General features: G+C 38.4%; 1 protein-coding gene across 1 annotated transcript; it reads left to right on the top strand.

Annotated features, from left to right (window-relative positions):
- Positions 1-4,425: 4,425 nt before the first annotated feature.
- Positions 4,426-9,081, top strand: TEX55 (testis expressed 55). The gene is made up of 4 exons (XM_055570086.1): positions 4,426-5,646; positions 6,468-6,614; positions 8,922-8,984; positions 9,040-9,081. Exons 1-4 carry the CDS (start codon positions 4,426-4,428, stop codon positions 9,079-9,081), a joined length of 1,473 nt encoding a protein of 490 aa, XP_055426061.1.
- Positions 9,082-23,256: the final 14,175 nt, after the last annotated feature.

A 23,256-nucleotide genomic window follows, 5' to 3' on the forward strand; every position in this document is an offset into this window, starting at 1 on the left:
AAAAGAAACAGAAATTACCTTTTCTACATATTAGCTATTCAAAAAATACAATAGAAAAAATCTAACTCACAACAATAAAACCCAAAAATTCCATACAAATAACTTTTTATTAACAAATATGTTCAACATATAAGAAATGCAAAATTTAAACATTACCAAAGGACATAAAAAATGACTTTAATAAACTTACATTAAAACTCATAACCGAACTACTATTTACTTGCTGAATGTTAGGCACTGGCCTAAATTCTTTATTATGTCATTTATTCATCTCAACAACTCCATTGAGTAGCTGTGTTTTTCTTCATTTTACAAGTGAAGACACCACAGGTCACACATCATTTACCTCAGGACACATGGGCTTTAAATGGCAAAGACAACATTCAAACCCAGTTTTGTCTAGCTCAAGGCCTGAACTCTTAGTCGCCATGTAATACTAAAGAGATCGAAAATTAAAATGGATGGAGGAACCAATCAGGTAACTTAAATAATTAAGGGGCAGAAAGGATAGTGTGGGAAAATCGAAGAATGTATGTCCTCCCTGAACTGGGCAACTGCTGCTCGCCAGGCAATTGTTGATATGTGGAACTGTGAGCCCAGGATTGGCAGATTTTCCAATTCTTCAAAAGAAACTGGAAATCTGATGTGGGTATACAATGTCTCATTTTCAAAACTTTAAGGAGGGCTGGGGTAGGGAGTAATGATGTCAATGAAAATGGTAGAGTACGGACAGAAAATGGACAGGCCTTGTCCTTCTATAGAAACAATGGGAAAATAATCAAAACAGTAAGTCAGCTTTGCTGGGACTCTGGAAAGTAGACAAAGCTTTTCAGCAACCAAGTGAATACTTAGTCAAGAAAGAGGGAACTTTACGAAGAGTAGAAAATTATTGCAGCATTTTCACTTGTCCTTGCTCCCAGCTTTTCAACTCAGCCACAGTTTTGAAGATAGCAGTCCATGTTCACAGTGGGGAACCACAGTCCCTGGTTCCACAGGAAGCAGAATGCACTCCATTCTCAAAGAACTGTGTTTGTCTTTTGTGATTTGTCTGAAGGCTACCTGAAGGACTGACACAGATGCTGAATGGATAGAATATCAAGACAGAAGATCAATAAGAAAATAAAAGACTTAAACAACACTATAAACCAACTAGACCTCACAGATATATAAAGAACATTCCACGCAAAATAGCAGATAAATATTCTTTTTCGAGGAACATTCTCCAAGGCAGAACTTACGTTAGCCACAAAACAAGTCAATGAATTTGAAAGACTGAAATCCTAAAAAGTATCTTCTCTGATACATACCATGGAATGACGCATTCAGTAACAGAATGAAAACTGGAAATTTCATAAATATTTGAAATTAAAGCATACAGTTTAAATAACCAATGGATGAAAAAAATATTACAAGGAAAATGTATATTTTGGGATGGATGAAAATACCTTGAGATGGATGGAAATAAAAATACAACATACCAAAACTTATGGGATACAGGAAACATTATGGTCCAGAGGAAATTTAGAGCTGAAAATGCCTATATTAAAAAAGAAGAAATCTCAGTTGATAACTTTAGACCTTAAAGAACTATAAGGAGAAGAGCAAACTACTAAACACAAACTAGAAGATGGAAGGAAATTCTATTCTAAAGAATTGAGCAGAGATAAATGAAATAGTGTATAGAAAAACAGAAAATCAACAAAACGAAAATTTGATTCCTTGAAAAGATCAACAAAATTGACAAACCTTGAGCCAGACTGACCAAAAAATGTAGTAATAGTGAATAACTTAAGTCAGAATTGAAAGTGGGGACATTACTACCAAACTTATGGAAGTAAAAAGGATAAGAGAATACTATGAACAACTGCATAGCAAAAAAAGAGAGAGAGAGAGAGAGAACCTAGATGAAATGGACACATTGTTAGAAACACATATTATCAAAACTGACTCAAAAATAATAGAAAATCTCAACAGATCTATAACACATAAAGAGACCGAGCCAACAACAGCAAAAACAACATAATCAAAAAATATAAAACCACATGGCAAACAAGCCAGAAAACTTTATTTGCAATTTATATAGTGAAGAATTTAAAAGTTTTAATACATAAAAAGGTCTCACAAATCAAAAAGGATAAGACAAGGATAAGACTAGAAAATTTACCCAAAAAATCAAAGGTTATTAAATATGTAAAAAAGAATACAAATTAAAACAAAATACTATGTTTCATTTATCAGATAGGCAAAAATTAAAAATATATACAGAACTGGACTCTGTAGCATTCTCATAAATTACTGGTGCAGCTAGAGACTGGTCCAATTTTTCTGGAAGACATTTTTAACTATAGTACCTTCAAAGAACCAGAAAGAGCACATTTCCTTACCCAGGCAAATTTATCTCAAAGAAAAAATATAAGAAGCTTGTAAAATGTTTGTACAATGACAGTCAATGCAGCACTGTTAAAAGCAAAAAATGCATATAATAAATTACATATATATTTTTAAATAGCTTTAGATATGGTGGCTCAGACTGTAAAGCGTCTGCCTGCAATGCAGAAGACTGGGGTTCAATCCCCAGGTCGGGAAGATCCCCTGGAGAAGGAAATGGTAACCCACTCCAGTACTCTTGCCTAGAAAATTCCATGGATGGAGGAGCCTGGTGGGCTACAGTCCATGGGGTCACAAAGAGTCAGACACAACTGAGCGACTTCACTTACTTATAGATATTAAACATATAGATTTGCATGGGAAAAATTCTCAAAGGATATACATCAAAATGTTAATAAAGGTTATCCCTGAGTGTTTGGGGAGCTTTTTAAATTTATGCTTGTTTTACTTACTTTTCTACAATAATTATATTTAATTTATAAATGGAAAAACAAATCTACAAAACCAACATCCCTGTAAAGTTGCAAGCCATAGCTCATCGAGGCAAATCTTTAATATATTTATATTCAACAAACACATCTTGAGCACCTACTATGTGTTAGGTGTGTGTGGGTGTTAGTCACTCAGTCATGTCCAATTCTTTGTGACCTCATAGACTGTGGCCCACCAGGCTTCTCTGTCCATGAGATTCTCCAGGCAAGAATACTGGAGTGGGTTGCCATTTCCTTCTCCAGGGGATCTTCCCGACCCAGGGATCTAACCCATGTCTTTTATATCTCCTGCATTGGCAAGTGGGTTCCTTCCCACTAGCGCCACCTGGGAAGCCCATGTGCTAGGTACCGTTAGGTAAATGATTTTATTTCAGTGTGTCTAAATTCTCCTGCTCGTAAGTATGGCACCAAAGGTACCCACTCTCCCTCTCACTCCTTAATTACTACTATTTGCATTTGGATTTTAAGTTTTATCTCTAATTACCGAATGCAATTAAACCCATACTAAAAGAATATCTGGCATTATATTACCAATCCTTGGCCTGCCTCAGTGATTTAGGCTCTGGAAAGCCAAACTCTGAAGTCACCACCTCTGTACTGATCAGCTCCTGAGAATAGAGAGCAAGCTGGCCTAAAGTGGATTCTTAAGGTCTATTTCAAAAAGGGAGGGCAACTGTCAAAATGTGGACTCCACTGGCCACCATCAAGTGCAAATTCCCCACCTGTCAAATATTCCTTCTCCTATCTCTCCCTAGCCTTTCTTACTCCTTTTCTTTCTGGAACTCTGGCTCCTAACCCTAACACTCCTTTCTGCTGTAAGACCATTGGATGGTGTGATTTTAGAACCCATTCTCACTGCATTTTCTCTCCTCCTTCCAGCCCTCCAACCATATATGTCTTTGGTACCTTGAGTGTTAGAAGGACTAAACCTTTCCTGGCACCACCAAAAACAGAACTGGCACTGTTTGTAAAGGCATTATTTTTTAAGTTTTGTTTTGTTTTGTTTAAGAAAAAAAGAGTGGTTTTCACGACAATACCAATTAGAGTTTATAAAGAAAAATAACATTTAGCAGGACCATTTACAAGTACAGTACCCAGCAGTAATATCATACTCTGCACTACAACTGTGGTTATACAAGTAGCCAATGAATCATGGGTCTGTTTGATGGCAGCAGTAACCTCTGTTCAGGTATGCCGCCCTCGTGTGGTTGGACGCGTGTTCTGTTGATTCCAGCGATACCTGTAGGATCCTATTTCACACACCACGCTCTGGGCCTCTGCAAGAAAAAAGCCAGGAGGGGAGCGCTCTAAGGCACCATTTCACAGAGCCCTGAGGCCTGCTCACGGGTGGCGGCGACACCAGCCTGTAGTCATCCTCTCTTCTTGGGAGAAGGTGAGATAAGCTCGCATCTTGAGCTCGTATCCACGCTGAGCGCCAGGCAGCTGGTCCCCAGGCAGCCGCAGGAAGTCCCGCTCACTGCCTGACACTCACTAGCATTCGCCAGCGTACCTGAAAGAACCAGCGCAGAGGCCTGGAATAAAGCCCATGGCCATTGTTATCACTCACATACGCTCTGATGGTTGCCTAGACGACCCAGGTCCGGCCCCACCCACAGAGTCTGGCAATCTAGACCAGTCGGGTACCAGGCAGAAAATGGAAAAGCCTCCAGAAGAAGCTCCCACCGAATCCTCGGAAATCCAAAGACCAGCCAAACCCCCAGATGACAGCCACACAGATGGCCAGGAAGACAGCAGGCAGAACCAGTATGAAGTGGAGGCAGATGACCGGACTGATGACAGAGCAGCTGACCAGACTGCCCAAATGGTGTCTGGCCTGGCTGAACCCAACATAGTTAATGGAGCTGACCACAAAGTAGATGAACACGTGGGAGAAAGAACATCTGATCAGGCTGACCTCAGAGCATCTGACCATGATAATTTTGCCAGTGGTAGAACATCTGATCAGGCTGATCAGAGGATGTCAGAAGAGATGGACAGCAAGGCATCTAGCCAAGCTGATGGTGTCAGGTCTGAACAGACTGACAACCAGATGTCTGCTCTGCCTGAACAAGGTACTTATGAGCAAACTGAACAGAGAACGTCCAGCCTAGCTGAGAGAATAGCTTCTGAACAGTTTGACCAAAAGCCATCTGTGCCATCTTTACAAAGAGCCCATGGGCGAAGTGATCACAGAATGCCCCGACCCACTGACCAAAGAACGGCTCAACAGATAGAAAGTAGATTGTCCGGCCTGATTGAGAAAAAAACTTATGAACAATTTGATCAGAGATCATCTGACCAAGCTGACCACAAAAGAGCTTCAAAGACTCACCTCAAAGTGCATGACCAGACTACTAAACCAGCTGAACACCCTGAGACTGACTCTGACAAGGCTGGTGGTGAATCTGACCAGACTGATGACTTACTGGATGAAGAGGATGATTACACAGAAGACAACCTGTTTGACTACAGAGAACAGTCTAATGATGAATTATTCAGACAGCTTGGCTATGGCAAGGAAGAGGAAGAGGATGACTTCAAAGTGCAACCCTGCAAATTTGAGCCTAGCCAGACAGATGCCAGCATATCTAAGACTTCCATTGAAAGTGACACTGAAAGTGTAGCTGACCTGCGAGTCTTCATGCCATTTGATAACAGTACTTTCCAAACAAAAGAACAGGCCTACTCTGAAAAGTTTCCCTCCATTTCATCTAAACTGGACTATATCATCAGTCGAGAAAAACCTCAACCCACAGAAGTCGAGCCTGTAGGTTATAAGGACATTTGATACCCACCTGGGAGGTTGGAGATCAAGCCAGGGTTCTGGGAGAATGCGGGCAGAGGGCACATGCTGTGGTATGTGTAACCCATAGGATTCAGGAAGGTAGGAGTAGGGTGGGAGATAATGAGATGGGTTGCCTTCTCAGCTACCCTAAGTAGACCATTCAGGCAGGATCAATGAACTAGGATGCAGGAATCCTGGGTTTCAAGTCCTGGTTCTGCTGCTAACCCTGGGAAACTAACTCATTTCCCCTCTCTGCTGCTGCTGCTGCTCAGTCGCTTCAGTCGTGTCCGACTCTGTGTGACCCCATAGACGGCAGCCCACCAGGCTCCCCCGTCCCTGGGATTCTCCAGGCAAGAACACTGGAGTGAGTTGCCATTTCCTTCTCCAATGCATGAAAGTGAAAAGTGAAAGTCAAGTCGCTCAGTTGTGTCCGACTCTTCGCGAACCCATGGACTGCAGCCTACCAGGCTCCTCCATCCATGGGATTTTCCAGGCGAGAGTACTGGAGTGGGGTGCCATTTCCTTCTCCGTCCCCTCTCTGAGCTTCTGCCAAAGGAAAGGAATTTGGAGTCCATTGGATATCTCTGTGAAGGGAAAAGTAGACTGGCTATGTCTAAGGCATCTCTCAAGACCTGAGGTACATTACATTGCCTGGAGGATCAGCCAGGTCTCTCATAAGGTCTTTAGTTTGTACAGTTCAGATCCTGTCAATACCAAATTCCACTGATAACATCAACAGTAACAAAACTTCCTGGGAATTTTCTATTCATTAAAGACTTTCTTGGGGGATATTTCCATTTTAGGATGATTTTTCATCATACCAGGAAAGAAGGATTTCTGACGCATACAGTCAACCTTATAAGAGGCGATTCCCTCCTATAGTATATGAAGATCCTTATCAAGTTTCACTTCGATACATGGAGAAACACCACATTCTGCAAATATTCCAGGTAAACCTCTCAATCTCTTTTTAAAATGTGAGTTTTAAAGTAATTATAATATAAAAGACAAACACTGACCTGGCTCTTAAAAGGCAAATCAGGTGTTCTGGTTTTCCCGTCTGTTTCAGAATTTTCCACAGTTTATTGTGATCCACACAGTCAAAGGCTTTGGCATAGTCAATAAAGCAGAAAGAGATGTTTTTCTGGAACTCTCTTGCTTTTTCCATGATCCAGCGGATGTTGGCAATTTGATCTCTGGTTCCTCTGCCTTTTCTAAAACCAGCTTGAACATCAGGAAGTTCACGGTTCACATATTGCTGAAGCCTGGCTTGGAGAATTTTGAGCATTACTTTGCTAGTGTGTGAGATGAGTGCAATTGTGCAGTAGTTTGAGCATTCTTTGGCATTGCCTTTCTTTGGGATTGGAATGAAAACTTACCTTTTCCAGTCCTGTGGCCACTGCTGAGTTTTCCAAATTTGCTGGCATATTGAGTGCAGCACTTTCACAGCATCATCTTTCAGGATTTGGAATAGCTCAACTGGAATTCCATCACCTCCACTAGCTTTGTTCATAGCGATGCTTTCTAAGGCCCACTTGACTTCACATTCCAGGATGTCTGGCTCTAGGTCAGTGATCACACCATCATGATTATCTGGGTCATGAAGATCTTTTTTGTACAGTTCTTCTGTGTATTCTTGCCATCTCTTCTTAATATCTTCTGCTTCTGTTAGGTCCATACCATTTCTGTCCTTTATTGAGCCCATCTTTGCATGAAATGTTCCCTTGGTATCTCTAATTTTCTTGAAGAGATCTCTAGTCTTTCCCATTCTGTTGTTTTCCTCTATTTCTTTGCATTGATCGCTGAAGAAGGCTTTTTTATCTCTTCTTGCTATTCTTTGGAACTCTGCATTCAGATGTTTATATCTTTCCTTTTCTCCTTTGCTTTTCGCTTCTCTTCTTTCACAGCTATTTGTAAGGCCTCCCCAGACAGCCATTTTGCTTTTTTGCATTTCTTTTCTATGGGAATGGTCTTGATCCCTATGTCCTGTACAATGTCACGAACCTCATTCCATAGTTCATCAGGCACTGAATGGCCCACCTCAAATGAAAACATTTAAGCTGGAAGGATTTAAATTTAAAGAAGTAGGATGTAGAGGAAAGTGCACAAATTTTATAATCTATTAGCCCAAGTCTCCAAGCTCAATTTGCTCCTTCTCATCTTTGTAATTTGGAAGAGATTACCTAATTTCTGTGAATCTCAGTGTCCTCATATAACAGGGATAAGTGATATTTACTTTATTATGCCCTTTCTTTCTTTAAAATGTCCTTTTGTGGGAGAATGGTAACTGCTGGGCTTTCTGACTTTAACAAAGAACTACTAATTGTTAAACTGAAGGACAGAAGCCCTAGAAAGTAGAATTTTAATCATTCTGTAAGCAATTTTCTTCATCTGTCAAGAAAAAACAGTGTTTATGCATTGAACGTTGTTATAAGAAAAACTAGTTATAAATGTGTTCAGTAGAAATATGTGTAAAATGATTAATGAGCATGCATGCATTAAACAGATCAGAATACTTTATACCAGAAATTTGCCCTATTGTTATTCCCTGCAAATGAGAATTCTGTTTACTTTATTAATAATTTTTGTTATTCAACAGCAACAAAACATATGAAAGTGAGTCTCTGAAGTCTTTGATATGCTTTCTCATTTATTATTACAAACACAGAACATCATTTTAAACTTTTAGAATCAAATGCCTTAGGAAGTTTCTATGTAAAAATCATAGTGTTTAAAAATTTTTACTTGAAAAAGTTTCTTTGACTGTTCTTTGAAGTAAATTATTTATTGATTTCTCAGTCTAGCAAAATCACAATTCTCAAAATAAAAACTTCCTCCAAAACCTTCTCACTACCTCTTTGATCTTCAGTTCAGTTCAGTTCAGTCGCTCAGTTGTGTCCGACTCTTTGCGACCCTATGAATTGCAGCACACCAGGCCTCTCTGTCCATCACCAACTCCCGGAGTTCACTCAGATTCACGTCCATTGAGTCGGTGATGCCATCCAGCCATCTCATCCTCTGTCGTCCCCTTCTCCTCCTGCCCCCAATCCCTCCCAGCATCAGAGTCTTTTCCAATGAGTCAACTCTTCGCATGAGGTGGAACTTAGAAACTAGAAAAATATCCACTGCTATTTATTACTAAATCTTTATTCACCCACATTTTATCAATTTACCTAAACATATCAGTAATAAGGAAGTATAACCTGACCACATAAGTTTAGTTCAGAACCATAATGTAATATCTTTCTCTCTCTCAGCAGATCACTGAAAACTTAGTCTATGAAAAGCCAGAGGATCCCCTGAATTTTATGCTGTGCCAGGTATGGAATAGGAGAAAAAGAACAACCTTGTTATTCTTTTTATTATAAAATATAGCACACATACAAGTGTACAAAACATGTGCAACTCAGTCAGTGACCATGAAGACAGCATATCTGTAACTGCCATTCAGGTTAAAAAAATAAATAAATAAACGTTGTCAGGGAGAAGGAAATGGCAGCCCACTCCAGTGTTCTTGCCTGGAGAATCCCAGGGACGGGGCAGCCTGCTGGGCTGCCATCTATGGGGTCACACAGAGTCGGACACTACTGAAGCGACTTAGCAGCAGCAACAGGAATAGGAAAGTAAGTGATATGAAACAGCTTTTCTATCCTGTGTGTTGACCTGGCTGTAGGTGTGTTCTGTTATTTGAGGAAAGATAAATCTTAAGAACCCTTACCTCAGGCTTTTTAAAACACAGGGTACCACTTAGCCACCAGGAAGCCCATTAAAAGACAGGGAGGTCCAGTAGTCAGTCTTCTAGGAAATTGGTAATGATGTCACCTAATCTTGAAACATTAAAAAAAAAAAAAAAAAAGTTTCTCAACTATGTAAAATCTTTCTCCTCCTACCTTCTCAAATGTGATCCTAGGAATTTTGCCTGTAAACAAAGCATTTCTGGGCCAGAAATACTTTCTCTCTTTATAGCAAGGCTTCACATTATATTGAGTGCCACAGTTTCCGTCATTTTTAAAGGACAGAGACATAAATGATAAATAATGGATATAAAAATATTACAATCTACCACCTCAAAAAATATTGTTTATGGAGCTTGGAGATTCAAGTATTGATTGCAGTTTTATTTTGAAAAGAATGCTACAACTTATGTGGTTTTTCTTCCTCATGTTTATATTAAAAGAAAAGCTAATAAACTCTATTTTATTTAAAAAATAAATAAACATTGTCAGCATCTGAGAAGTCCCCTTCGGTTTCCTCAAGGTTATCACTTCCCACAAAGGGACTATTATTCTGACTTTTATGGTAATGACATTCTCACTTTTCTTTTTAATTTTGCCATGAAACATGAATCATAAAACACTTTTGTTTAGACTTGTCAGATTTTTGAAATTTTTATTTTATTTTATTTAGTAGTTAAGAACATGACTTCTAGAACCAAACTGCTTTATTTTTTAGACTTAAAAATATTTTTAGTTTTAAATTTTTATGCAATTTTTAAAGCTTACTTTCCATTTACAATTATTACAAAATATTGTCTATATTCCCCATGTTGTACAATACATGCTTGAGCCTGTCTTACACCCAATTATTTGCCCCCTGCCCCCACACTGGTAACCACTAGTTTGTTCTCTGTATCTGTGTAGACTTGTCAACCTTTTAAACTTTATAAAAAGGGAACCATGTAGTAGAGATTCATTTGTTCACTCTTTTACTCAAAACCATGTCTGTGAAATTAATCCATGCTATTGTGTATGACTGTAGTTCATTTATTTTCATTGCTATATAGCATTCATCATTATTCATTCTGTGATAGATATGGATCTTCAGGATAACCTATTATAAACCTTTTTCCTAGGAACTTTCATGCACATGTCTCTTGGTACACATAAATACACATTTCTCTTGGGTACATACCCACAAGAGAGAATGCTGGATTCTAAAGTATGTGTAGCTCAGCTCTAGTAGATTCATCAAATGATCTTCCAAGGAAATTTCACCAATTTACACTCCCACTAGCAGTGTGCATTAGAGTTTTGGTTGTCTTACATCCTTACCACTTACACCCAACAATATTACCAATCTTTTCAGCATTAGCCTTTTTAATGGATGAACAGTAATAAATCATTTCAGGTTAAACTTATTTCTCCTGAGTACTAAAGCAGTTGCATACTTTTTCATTTGTTTATTGGCCATTTGGAAATATTTCTTTTCTATTGTCTTTTTAAGTCATTTGTAACAGTTTTCTATATATTCTGGTTGTGAACTCTTTGTTGATGTGTTTGTTACATGTATCTTCTTCGACTCTTTGCCTTCTTGTTTTATCTCTTAAAGATATCTTTTGATGAACAGGAATTTTTAATTTTTATATATTCAAATTTATTTTATTACTTCTGGTGTCCTATATTATAAGTGTCTCCTTAGCCCAAGCTCCTCACCTTAGTCCCTGTATTATCTTGTAGAAGATAATACAAACCCATCTTTTTTATAGGTTTTGTTTTGTTTTGCTTTTCACATTGATTTTGTGTAGGATGTGAGGTGAGGTCAAGCTTTATTTTCTTTCAAGCAGACATCCAATTGACCAAGCACCTTATAGGAAAAGACAGTACTTTCCACGCTGTTTTTTTATTTGACTCCTGTAGTATATTTGTTGATCCTTGCTCCACTATAAGAATCTCTTAGTTAGAATGCCCCATAATAAGTCTTAATATCTACCAGAGCAGGTCCTCCCATCTTATTCTTCTTTTAAAGTATCTTGGTTGTTCTTAGGTGTGTGCATTTCCTTTTCAGCATTTAGAATTATTTGTCAAGTTACACACACACACTAGCACACACTGATGGGATTTTGTGGGGAGATTGCTTTGGCTCTGTTGATCAATTTGGGGAGAAGTATTGAATACCAGCTTGAAACAATAAGCTTTATCCTCTCCATTTATCTAGGTCTTTAATTTCTTCCAGTATCATTATTATTTGCATAAAGATTTTACATACCTTTTGATGGATTTATTCATAGGTTTTTATAATTTTGATGCTGTTATAAATAGAAACCTTTAAAACTTCAGGTTCTAATTTCTGACATATAGATGTGTAACTAATTTTTGTTGATCTTATTTGCAGCAACCTAGTTAAACTCAATATTTCTAATCAAGCACTTGTAGATATTTTGGGTATTCCAGCATATACAATCGTATCATATTTAACCTTTCCAATCCCTATCCTTTTCTTTCTTTCTGTCTTACTGCATGTCTTATAACTCCCTCAGATCTACCTTCATCTCTTCTTTATGCTGCAGAGAAGCTAATCTGCATGGACTAGATCAATAGGCTCTCATTCCTTTTGATTCACAGTGGGTTAAGCCAGCAGGAAACCCTGGAGAAAGATGGGAAGGAGGAAAGAGGATGAGATCAGATTTATTCCCCTGTCCTTTTCTCCATGATCTATCTGTCCTGAGTTTTCTGGAAGTCATTGATTCTCTTAAAGCATCTTACTTTATACAGCTCTTTTCTCCTGAATTAGAGTAATGTTCCCTCCTCTTGACTTTCAGTCTCAAAGTTCAATGTTTCCTAGCTTTGGATTATTGCATTATCTCCTGTGACTACCTAATGCCTACTTCTTTAAAAACAGTACTTTTTTTGAATAAACCTCTTTGAATTTTTCTGTTTTGAAAGTACGGTTTCCTGTTGGAATCCTGACTGATACAGAACACTGATTAGGACTCTCCGGCAGAATTCATGTTGAATAGAAGTAGCTACAAGTGGTTTACCTTGCTGGCACTCAATCTTAAAAGAAAAAAAAATTCTTATTTAACCATTAATTATAGTGTTTATTGTGCTTTATAAATGCTACTAATAATATTAGGGCAGTTCCCTTTATAGTCTGTTTTCTGAGAAGTTTTGCCATGAATCATTAAATTTTATCAAATTATTTTTCTATATCTATTGAGATGATCACATGATTTTTCTTCCTTTTCCTGGTAATATGGGAAAACATATTTTCATTTTTAAAACTTTTCAAGCATACATACAGAAGATTACAGGGATCAAATCTGCACAACCTGACTGTCACCACTTCAACAGAGCCAGGAAATCACCACTCAGGTCAAAAGACTGAAAGTTCTCATCTCCTCAGAATCCCACATGGTGACCATTTTCCAATCACTACACTTTCTTTTCCAGAAAATAACCACTATTTCAACTTCTAGATTAGCTTGACTCTTTGGATTTTATATAAATGGAACCTTATAATGATACTATTTACGGGCCAGCTTCTTTTGAGCTGACTGAGGGAGCTGACTGTGGCTCAGATTATGAACTCCTTATTGGTGAATTCAGACTTAAAGAAAGTAGGGAAAACCACTAGACCATTCAGGTATGACATAAATCAAATCCCTTATGATTATACAGTGGAAGTGACAAAGAGATTCTAGGGATTAGATCTGATAGACTGCCAGAATAACTATGGACAGAGGTTTGTGATGTTGTACAGGAGGCAATGATCAAGACCATCCCCAAGAAAAAGAAATGCAAAAAGGCAAAATGGTTGTCTGAGGAGGCCTTACAAATAGCTATGAAAAGAAGAGAAACAAAAGGCAAAGGAGAAAAGGAAAGACATACCCATTTGAATGCAGAGTTCCAAAGAATAACAAGGAGCGATAAGAAAGACTTCCTTAGTGGTCAGTGCAAAGAAATAGAGGAAAACAATAGAATGGGAAAGACTAGAGATCTCTTCAAGAAAATTAGAGATACCAAGGGAAATCTTCATGCAAAGATGGGCTCAATAAAGGACAGAAATGGTATGGACCTAACAGAAGCAGAAGATATTAAGAAGAGGTGGCAAGAAGACACAGAAGAACTGTACAAAAAAGATCTTCACGACCCAGATAATCACGATGGTGTGATTTCTCACCTAGAGAGAGATGGTGTGATCTCTCACCTAGAGCCACGCATCCTGGAATGTGAAGTCAAGTGGGCCTTAGGAAACATCACTACGAACAAAGCTAGTGGAGGTGATGGAATTCCAGCTAAGCTATTTCAAATCCTAAAAGATGATGCTGTGAAAGTGCTGCACCCAATATACCAGCAAATTTGGAAAATTTACCGGTGGCCGCCAGACTGGAAAAAGGTCAGTTTTCATTCCAATCTGAAAGAAAGGCAATGCCAAAGAATGCTCAAACTAGAGTACAGTTGCACTCATCTCACATGCTAGCAAAGTAATGCTCAAAATTCTCCAAGCCAGGCTTCAACAGTACATGAACTGTGAACTTCCAGATGTTCAAGCTGGATTTAGAAAAGCCAGAGGAACCAGAGATCAAATTGCCAACATCCATTGGATCATCGAAAAAGTGAAAGAGTTCCAGAAAAACATCTATTTCTGCTTTATTGACTATGCCAAAGCCTTTGACTGTGTGGATCATGACAAACTATGGAAAATCCTGAAAGAGATGGGAATACCAGACCACCTGACCTGCCTCTTGAGAAATCTGTATGCAGGTCAGAAAGCAACAGTTAGAACTGGACATGGAACAACAGACTGGTTCCAAATAGGAAAAGGAGTACATCAAGGCTGTATATTGTCACCCTGCTTGTTTAACTTACATGCAGAGTACATCATGAGAAATGCTGGGCTTGATGAAGCACAAGCTGGAATAAGATTGCTGGGAGAAATATCAATAACCTCAGATGTGCAGATGACACCACCCTTATGGCAGAAAGTGAAGAAGAACTAAAGAGCCTTTTGATGAAAATGAAAGAGGAGAGTAAAAAGTTGGCTTAAAACTCAACATTCAAAAAAAAAAAAACAAAAAACTCAACATTCAGAAAACTAAGATCATGGCATCTGGTCCCATAACTTCATGGCAAATAGATGGGGAAACAGTGGAAACAGTGCTGACTTTATTTGGGAGGGCTCCCAAATCACTGCAAATGGTGACTGCAGCCATGAAATTAAAAGACGCTTACTCCTTGAAAGGAAAGTTATGACCAACCTACACAGATATTAAAAAGCAGAGACATTACTTTCCCAACAAGGGTCCATCTAGTCAAAGCAATGGCTTTTCCAGTAGTCACATATGGATGTGAGAGTTTTACTATAAAGAAAGCTGAGCGCCAAAGAATTGATGCTTTTGAACTGTGGTGTCGAAGACTCTTGAGAGTCTCTTGGAGTGCAAGGAGATCCAACCAGTCAATCCTAAAGGTAATCAGTCCTGAATATTCATTGGAAAGACTGATGCTGAAGCTGAAATTCCAATACTTTGGACACCTGATGCGAAGAGCAGATTCATTTGAAAAGACTCTGATGCTGGGAAAGATTGAAGACAGGAGGAGAAGGGAACGACAGAGGATGAGATGGTTGGATGACATCACCGACTCAATGGACATGAGTTTGAGTAAACTCCAGTGATTGGTAATGGACAGGGAGGCCTGGCATAGTTCATGGGGTCACAAAGAGTCAGATATGACTGAGAGACTGAACTGAACTTATATTTCTGGGATTCTTTCATCTTGTGCATATTATTCATTCCTTTTCATTTTTGTATTCTGTATTCTGAATTAGACGTTTAATTGTTTCCTTTTTTTTTTTTTTTTTTGGTCGTTATGAGTAATGCTGTGGTGAACATTCACGTATTTGTCTCTTGGCACACATGTGCATGAATTTCTATTGGGTTCAGACCTAGAAGTGTAATTGCTAAATCATAGGTTATTGATGACATGACTGAGCGACTTCACTTTCACTTTTCACTTTGATGCATTGGAGAAGGAAATGGCAACCCACTCTGGTGTTCTTGCCTGGAGAATCCCAGGGACAGGGGAACCTGGTGGGCTGCTGTCTATGGGGTCGCACAGAGTCGGACACGACTGAAGTGACTTAGCAGTAGCGGTAGGTTATTGGCAGAAGTTCAGCTTTAACAGATGGCTGACAAAAATTTTCCAAAGTACTCAGACAAGTTTACGATCCCACTTAAAGTGGTATATTGTTGTAATTTTCTTCATGTTTCTTATGCTGTGGTGCTTTGAACTAAGAACTTATGGGCTTATGGTTTTCAGCATATTTGGAAATTTGGCAGCCACTGTTTCTTCAAACACTTATCTATCCCATCCCTCTCCTCTGGGAGCTCCAATTACATATATATGGGGGCAGTTGAAGTTGTCTCACAATTTCCTAATTCTCTGTTAATGTTTTTTAACTCTTTTTTTCCCTTTCCATATATCAATTTTCTATTGCTGTCTTCAAGGGTATTGATCTTTTGTTGTGTAATATCTACAGTACACTTTTCATCCCCAATTTAGTTTTTATCTTTTCTGTAGTGTCAAGATCTTAACTTTTTTAACAGAGAGAGTATAGTTATAATAATTGGTTTTGCTGCTTGTTTTTATGCCTGGTAATTTTTTTATTGACATATATGTATGTCATATATATATATATATGACATATAATTGACATATAACATTGTTATAGGCAGGTGTCCTGGAGTCTCAGATGGTAAAAAATCTGCCTCAATGCAGGAGACCCAGGTTTGATCCCTGGGTTGGAAAGATTGCCTGGAAAAGGGAATGGCAACCCACTCCAGTTTTCTTGCCTGGAAAATCCCATGGACAGAGAAGCCTGGTAGGCTATCGTCATTGGGATCACAAAGAGTCAGACATGACTGAGCAACTAACACTTTCACATTGTCACTTTCATGCCTGGTAATTTTTGATTGGTGCAATATATTATAAATGTTACCTTAGTAGGTACTGGATTTTTTTTTCTTTTTTTGCATTCATGTAAATATTCTTGGACTTTTTTTGGCAACCCAGCTGATTTAGTTGGAAACAATCTAATCCTTTCCAGCTTTGCTTTCAAGATATTTTTTTGAGTGAGGCAGAACAGTGTTCATCTTGGACTAAGTATTCCCTACTCCTGAGGCAAGACCCTTGTGAGTACTCTACCCAGTGCCCCATGAATCACGCTAGGTTTTCCAGTTTGGTGATAATAGGCAATATCCTTGGCTTGGTTCTTTCCGTGGCCTCAGGGAGTTTCCTCACACACATGTACTGATCCACACTCAGGGGATTATTTCAAGGGGAACTTCTGCAGATTCCAGAGTTCTTTCTGCGAAGTTCTTTCCTCTCTGGCACTCTGTCCTGTGAACTATAAGCTACCATGCTTTCCTCAGGATCTCAGCTCCATCTGCACAACTTAGGGGTCTGCCGAGTTCTTCTTGGGTTCACTTTCCTGGCCATGAGGCCAGGAAGCTTTCTGAAGACAATAAGATAGAGCACTCATAAGGCTCACTTCATTTCTTTCCTGACTCTCACAGAGCACTGTCCTTTGTTGCCTAACATCTTGAAAACCATTGTTTCTTATATGTTGTTCATTTTTTAAGTTGTTTTAAACAAGAGGGAAATCTGGTCTTAGAGGAAATAGGAGTTCCAGACCTTTGGGTTTTAATGCTTTTCATCTATTTTGAAATTTTTTGCAGCCAGCATTTTTTCAAATACTGTTTCTATCTCTCCCCGCTTACCCACTTTCTTCTTCCTCAAGGAACAAAATATGTTCTGGATGTTCTTTTTATGCTGTTTGTCTGTAAATTTTCTTCAACTATTGAGCATTTCAAACATATGCAAAAGTAGAGAATGGTATATTTACTCTTTATGTGCTCCTTGCACTGGAAGTCCTAGCCAGAGCAATTAGGCATAAATAACTGGTGACTGCAGCCATGAAATTAAAAGACGCTTACTCCTTGGAAGGAAAGTTATGACCAACCTAGATAGCATGTTCAAAAGCAGAGACATTACTTTGCCAACAAAGGTTCGTCTAGTCAAGGCTATGGTTTTTCCTGTGGTCATGTATGGATGTGAGAGTTGGACTGTGAAGAAGGCTGAGCGCCGAAGAATTGATGCTTTTGAACTGTGGTGTTGGAGAAGACTCTTGAGAGTCCCTTGGACTGCAAGGAGATCCAACCAGTCCATTCTGAAGGAGATCAGCCCTGGGATTTCTTTGGAAGGAATGATGCTAAAGCTGAAACTCCAGTACTTTGGCCACCTCATGCAAAGAGTTGACTCATTGGAAAAGACCCTGATGCTGGGAGGGATTGGGGGCAGGAGGAGAAGGGGACGACAGAGGATGAGATGGCTGGATGGCATCACTGACTCGATGGACGTGAGTCTCAGTGAACTCCAGGAGTTGGTGAGGGACAGGGAGGCCTGGCGTGCTGCGATTCATGGGGTCGCAAACAGTCGGACACTACTGAGCGACTGATTTGATCTGATCTGATCTGAACTACTTTAAATAAAAAAAGTAAAAGCCTTCCAAATCAGAAAGGAAGAAGTAAAGGTTGTCTTTTCCATTTAAAATGAATTGCATTCTCTAGGTTTTATGTAACTAGGATAATTTCGATTGCATCTTGAACATCATAAATATTGTGCTGTGCAGACTGTGTTCTGTCATATTCTTCTGACAAGTGATGATGTGCTTGTTTTTGTTTAACTGGCTGTTAACATGGTTAGATTTGAACTGTGAGCACTGTCTCTTGCCTTCTGTGGTCACTTCTTTTTGCTACTGCTAGTTTGAATCTGACCTACGAATGCATGATTCAGAAGGCAACCTAAGGCGTGTGCAGAGTTCATGCACAGACCTTCACTCTTTGAGGATTCCCCCTCACTCTTCAGCATCTGACATGTGACCAGGCCACTTTCTGTGATTTTTCCCTCCAGAAAAGCAATGGGTTTTCTATCAGAGTTTGAGGTATTCTAGTGCAGCCACAGCTGTGTCTGTGGGTCATGACTGTCATTGGGTCAAAATTATGAAAACTGAGGAATTCATTCCATGTTGATCACTTGCTCTAAGTTTAGACTCCTTTTCAAAACCTACCTGTATTTGCTTAGTGTCCAGAACCTTCATGTAGTTGTTAGACTTTATGTTTTGTTTCAGTTTGCAGGTTTTTTCTTTTGGATGGGGGTTTGTATTTTGTCTACAGTACACAGGTGTCATTTGAAGAATTCATTTTTTTAGTGTTTCTTCTTGCATATAGGAAGCAGATCTTCATATATTAAACTATATATCATTAATATATAATATATCCTCACATATTAAATTATATATTATTAATATATAATATATGTTCTTACGGTTTTATCACATAGATCAAAATAGTTTCTAATTTTCTTTATGATTTATTCTGCAACATATGGATTTTTGGACAGTAGATTATTTATATAAGTATCTAAATATTGGTTTCTTGTTGCCCTTTGGTTATTGATTTCAAAGTCAATTGCACTTTACTCCTAGAACAAGATTTCAAATCTTTGAAATGTATTTACTTGCTTTATGATGCAGCATATAATTTAATTTCTGTGAGTGAATTAATTGGGATTGAAAAAATATCTATTCTTTGGTTATTGAGAAGTGTCTAAATACATCCACTGGATCAGGTTTGTTAAACATGTTATTCAAGTTTTCCAATATTATTGTCAATTTATGCTGTATATATGTAATTGAGGCTATGTTATTAGGTGCTTATAAATTTAGGTTCTTATATTTTTCTGGTAAATTGAATTTATCATTAAGAAGTATAACATGAACTCTAACTACTCTTTCCAATATTGTTATAGCTACACCAGATTTATTTTACTCAATGTTTAAATGGTATATATTTTCCATCCTTATGACTTTTAACTTTTCTCTGTCCTTACGTTTTAGACATCTTTCTTATAAATATTAATTGCATATATTATAATTTTTATAATTATTCAAATCTGGCAAGCTTTTAATTAGAGTAGTCCTTTTATATTTGATGTTGTTAAAGATATATTTGGGTTTGAATCTATGCTATTTGTCCCACCTGTTTTGTTTCTTTTCCTCTACTTTTTGTCTTCCTTTATTGTTCCATTTTTCTATTTAGAAGTTATACTCAGTTTGTTTTTTGGTTTTACATTGAGGTGATTTTTTTAAATTAATATGCTTTGTTTTTTAGAATAGTTTTACATTACAGAAAAATTAAGCAGAATGTACAGTGAGTTCCCACTTAATCCCATCTCCTCCCCCCATTTCCTCTATTATTAACATTCTGCATTATTATGGTACATTTGTTACAATTGGACAGCCAGATTGATACATTATTATTAACTAAAGTTCATGATTTACATAAAGTTTCTTTGTGTATGGGCTTCCCTGGTAGCTCAGTTGGTAAAGAACCTGCCTGCAATGCAGGAGACCTCCCTTCGATTCCTGGGTCGGGAAGATCTGCTGGAGAAGGGATAGGCTACCCACTCCAGTATTCTTGGGCTTCCCTGGTGGCTCAGCCAGTAAAGAATCTGCCTGCCATGTGGGAGATCTGGGTTCAATCCCTGGGTTGGGAAGATCCCCTGGAGAAGGGAATGGCTACCCACTCCAGTATTCTGGCCTAGAAATTCCATGGACTGTATAGCCCATGGGGTTGCAAGCAGTTAGACACAACTCAATGACTTTCACTCTTTGTGTTATATACGTTATAGGTTTTGACTAATGTATATGCTATGTATTTACAGTCTCATACAGAAAAAGGTCACAACCCTAATAATCTTCTTAATATTATACTTTTAGTGGTTCTCCTTGAGTTATCAAAATCTAAAGTATTTGTACCAAGTCAGTATAAGGACCTCTATATTTTGATTTTCTATATATTTTAACCCTACAAGATATGATAGTACCAAGGAGATCAAAACTTCAAGTGGAAAAAAAATTTTTTTTCATTCTCCTCAGGTACAGGAAATGATACAAAACAGGAAGAAAAGTGAAACTTAACAAAGAATGAATCTCTCCTCAACATTGTTTATCACCATCAGTGTCAACACCATGTTCTGTTGCCCACTCTGAAAAATCATTTTTGAATGGTCATTGGTAGTGACTCTGCCTAAATATGTTTTTATTTTTTAAGTAAAAATCTGCTGAGTATCTTTGTAAAATTCATAGAACAGTTACAGATACTTCTGGTTAATCATACAAAACATATACATGTATACTTATCCGTGCATTGATATTTCAATACTCATTCCTCCAAAGCACTGAACAGAAACATGTTCACGAATCCCAAAGAGGATAAAGAAAAGAATATTAGCAATTTATATGCAGTTCCCAAAAGCATACAAATCCATCATGTCTCTAAGCTGTTTATAGAATTTTCAATCAGAAAATGTGCAGAAAATAATTTTTAACAGTACTTTTAGGAGATAATTGGTGTAAGATCTCTTTTCTTGTTTCTTAATACCTCCAAGATATTTTTACTATTTTCCCCTTTGACCCTGCCACGGTATGACATTAGTGGATACAATTTAATCTATTCCTTGGGATAGTCTTCTTCTGATTTTTAACCTACAGCAAAACTCAAACATGTTATACTACTCTGTACACACCTGTGGGAGAGGCAGAATGTCACTTCCTTATTACCTTTATCCTCTGAAGACTGTCTACATTGTGTGGAATGTGCAACCAGTCAAACTGGTATTTAAAAGCTAAAAACCTTAACGAGGTCTACATAGTCTGAGAGCACCCAGCAATCATAACTGAGATGATCATATGATACTACTACTGTCTGAAAATTTCATTTAATTTCTGTTTGAGCATTAAAGCAGACTTAATTGTTCATATTGTTTCCCTGGTGACTTGGTTTAATTATGTGGTATATTACAATGAATTAAGCTCCTGTTTGAATAGTCATGCACAAATCCCTTTTTTATACATGAATTTTATGTCTAACAATTATATTTTTTAAAAATCTATGCTTAGAACTTCAAACTTTCTTTCGTTTTTCCTTCAATTGTCCATAAAATGTGCCTGTGCTCAGACTCAATAAATGTTCTCCAGGCAGATAAGCAGTCTTTCTGTTGACTACAGGCTGGCAAAACTAGGTGAAAGCTGATAAACTTACAGTGAACCTGTGGGAAAACTTTGAGAGACATGACTAAGATATAATTAATCAGCTGGTAGAACAACATTGACCCAAATATCGAAGGATCAACAATATTCAGTTCAGTTCAGTCTCTCAGTCGTGTCCGACTCTTTGCGACCCCACGAATAGCAGCACGCTGGGTTTCCCTGTCCATCACCAACTCCCAGAGTTTACCCAAACTTATGTCCATCGAGTCAGTGATGCCATCCAGCCATCTCATCCTCTGTCAACCCCTTCTCCTCCTACCCCCAACCCCTCCAGCATCAGGGTCTTTTCCAATGAGTCAACTCTTCGCATGAGGTGGCCAAAGTATAGGAGTTTCAGCTTCAGCATCAGTCCATCCAATGAATACCCAGGACTGATCTCCTTCAGAATGGACTGGTTGGAGCTCCTTGCAGTCCAAGGGACTCTCAAGAGTCTTCTCCAACACCACAGTTCAAAAGCATCAATTCTTCGGCGCTCAGCCTTCTTCACAGTCCAACTCTCACATCCATACATGACCACAGGAAAAACCATAGCCTTGACTAGACGAACCTTTGTTGGCAAAGTAATGTCTCTGCTTTTGAATATGCTATCTAGGTTGGTCATAACTTTCCTCCCAAGAAGCAAGCGTCTTTTAATTTCATGGCTGCAGTCATCATCTGCAGTGATTTTGGAGCCCCCAAAAATAAAGTCTCTCACTGTTTCCACTGTTTCCCCATCTATTTGCCATGAAGTGATGGGACCAGATGCCATGATCTTAGTTTTCTGAATGTTGAGCTTTAAGCCAACTTTTTCACTCTCCTCTTTCACTTTCATCAAGAGGCTTTTTAGTTCCTTTTCGCTTTCTGCCATAAGGGTGGTGTCATCTGCATATCTGAGGATATTGATATTATTAGTGATCAAAGACTTGGATGTTATCAGTAACATCTGAAATTACTGGATTTAGTCCACTGGTTTTCAGCCCTAACACTTTGCTGTGTTCCATGAAGCAGAACACTTCAAATTAGTCCTCCACAGTCACTTCAGCCCTTCTCACTGGCAATCTGTGATGCATTTCAGAGCTGTCCTTTGACCTTTCACAATGAGGCAGTGGACCAGTAGCGATGCACTTGGTATGGTCCAGTGCTCCTGACTGAATATGTTTGACTGAAAGAAGGGAGAAAATGGAGATCAAGCCTCACTCTCAGTGACTCAGGCTCTCTCTTGAGCCTGAGTCAATCAGCAAAAAGTATGTTCAGTTCTCAGTCCCTATGTGGTAGGAAGTAATTCCAGACCAGGAGTAAATATGAAAGGTGAGACTCTGGGTGGAGCTGGCTGTCCACTAGAAAAGGAAGAGGAGTCCCAGCCTTTTCAGAGTAAAACTAACAGAGGACATGACACATAGGGAAAAAAATGTAATGGGAATAAAAGTTTCAATGTCAGAACAAGCAGGGTTCGTAAGTATGACCTCCCTTGAAGGAATCAATCCCTTAAGAATGCTTCTAAAAGATGAGTTATTCCTATAGATATGAAGTGTGAATGCCTCAAATGTTATTGAATGAGATAATATGGAAAAACACCTACAAAAGTGCCTGGTACTGTAAGTTCTTATTATTTTAGTAATGTTATTATCAATAGTATTGATATTAGATTCTTCCCTGAGCAATCCTGTTGACCCTCACTCACTGTGTTCCTCCATCTCCTCACAGTAATTGAGAATCAAGCTGCTA

The sequence above is a fragment of the Bubalus kerabau genome, chromosome 2 (assembly GCF_029407905.1).
Source record: "Bubalus kerabau isolate K-KA32 ecotype Philippines breed swamp buffalo chromosome 2, PCC_UOA_SB_1v2, whole genome shotgun sequence".
In the NCBI taxonomy this organism is placed as follows: Eukaryota; Metazoa; Chordata; class Mammalia; order Artiodactyla; family Bovidae; genus Bubalus; species Bubalus kerabau.

What these genes read in the sequence shown, in the direction of transcription:
- TEX55 (XM_055570086.1), top strand. Translation starts at nt 4,426, where the DNA reads ATGGCCATTGTTATCACTCACATACGCTCTGATGGTTGCCTAGACGAC. An exon ending in AACCCACAGAAGTCGAGCCT is followed by an intron (nt 5,647 to 6,467) that starts GTAGGTTATAAG and finishes TTTCCATTTTAG; the next exon opens with GATGATTTTTCATCATACCA. An exon ending in ACATTCTGCAAATATTCCAG is followed by an intron (nt 6,615 to 8,921) that starts GTAAACCTCTCA and finishes TCTCTCTCTCAG; the next exon opens with CAGATCACTGAAAACTTAGT.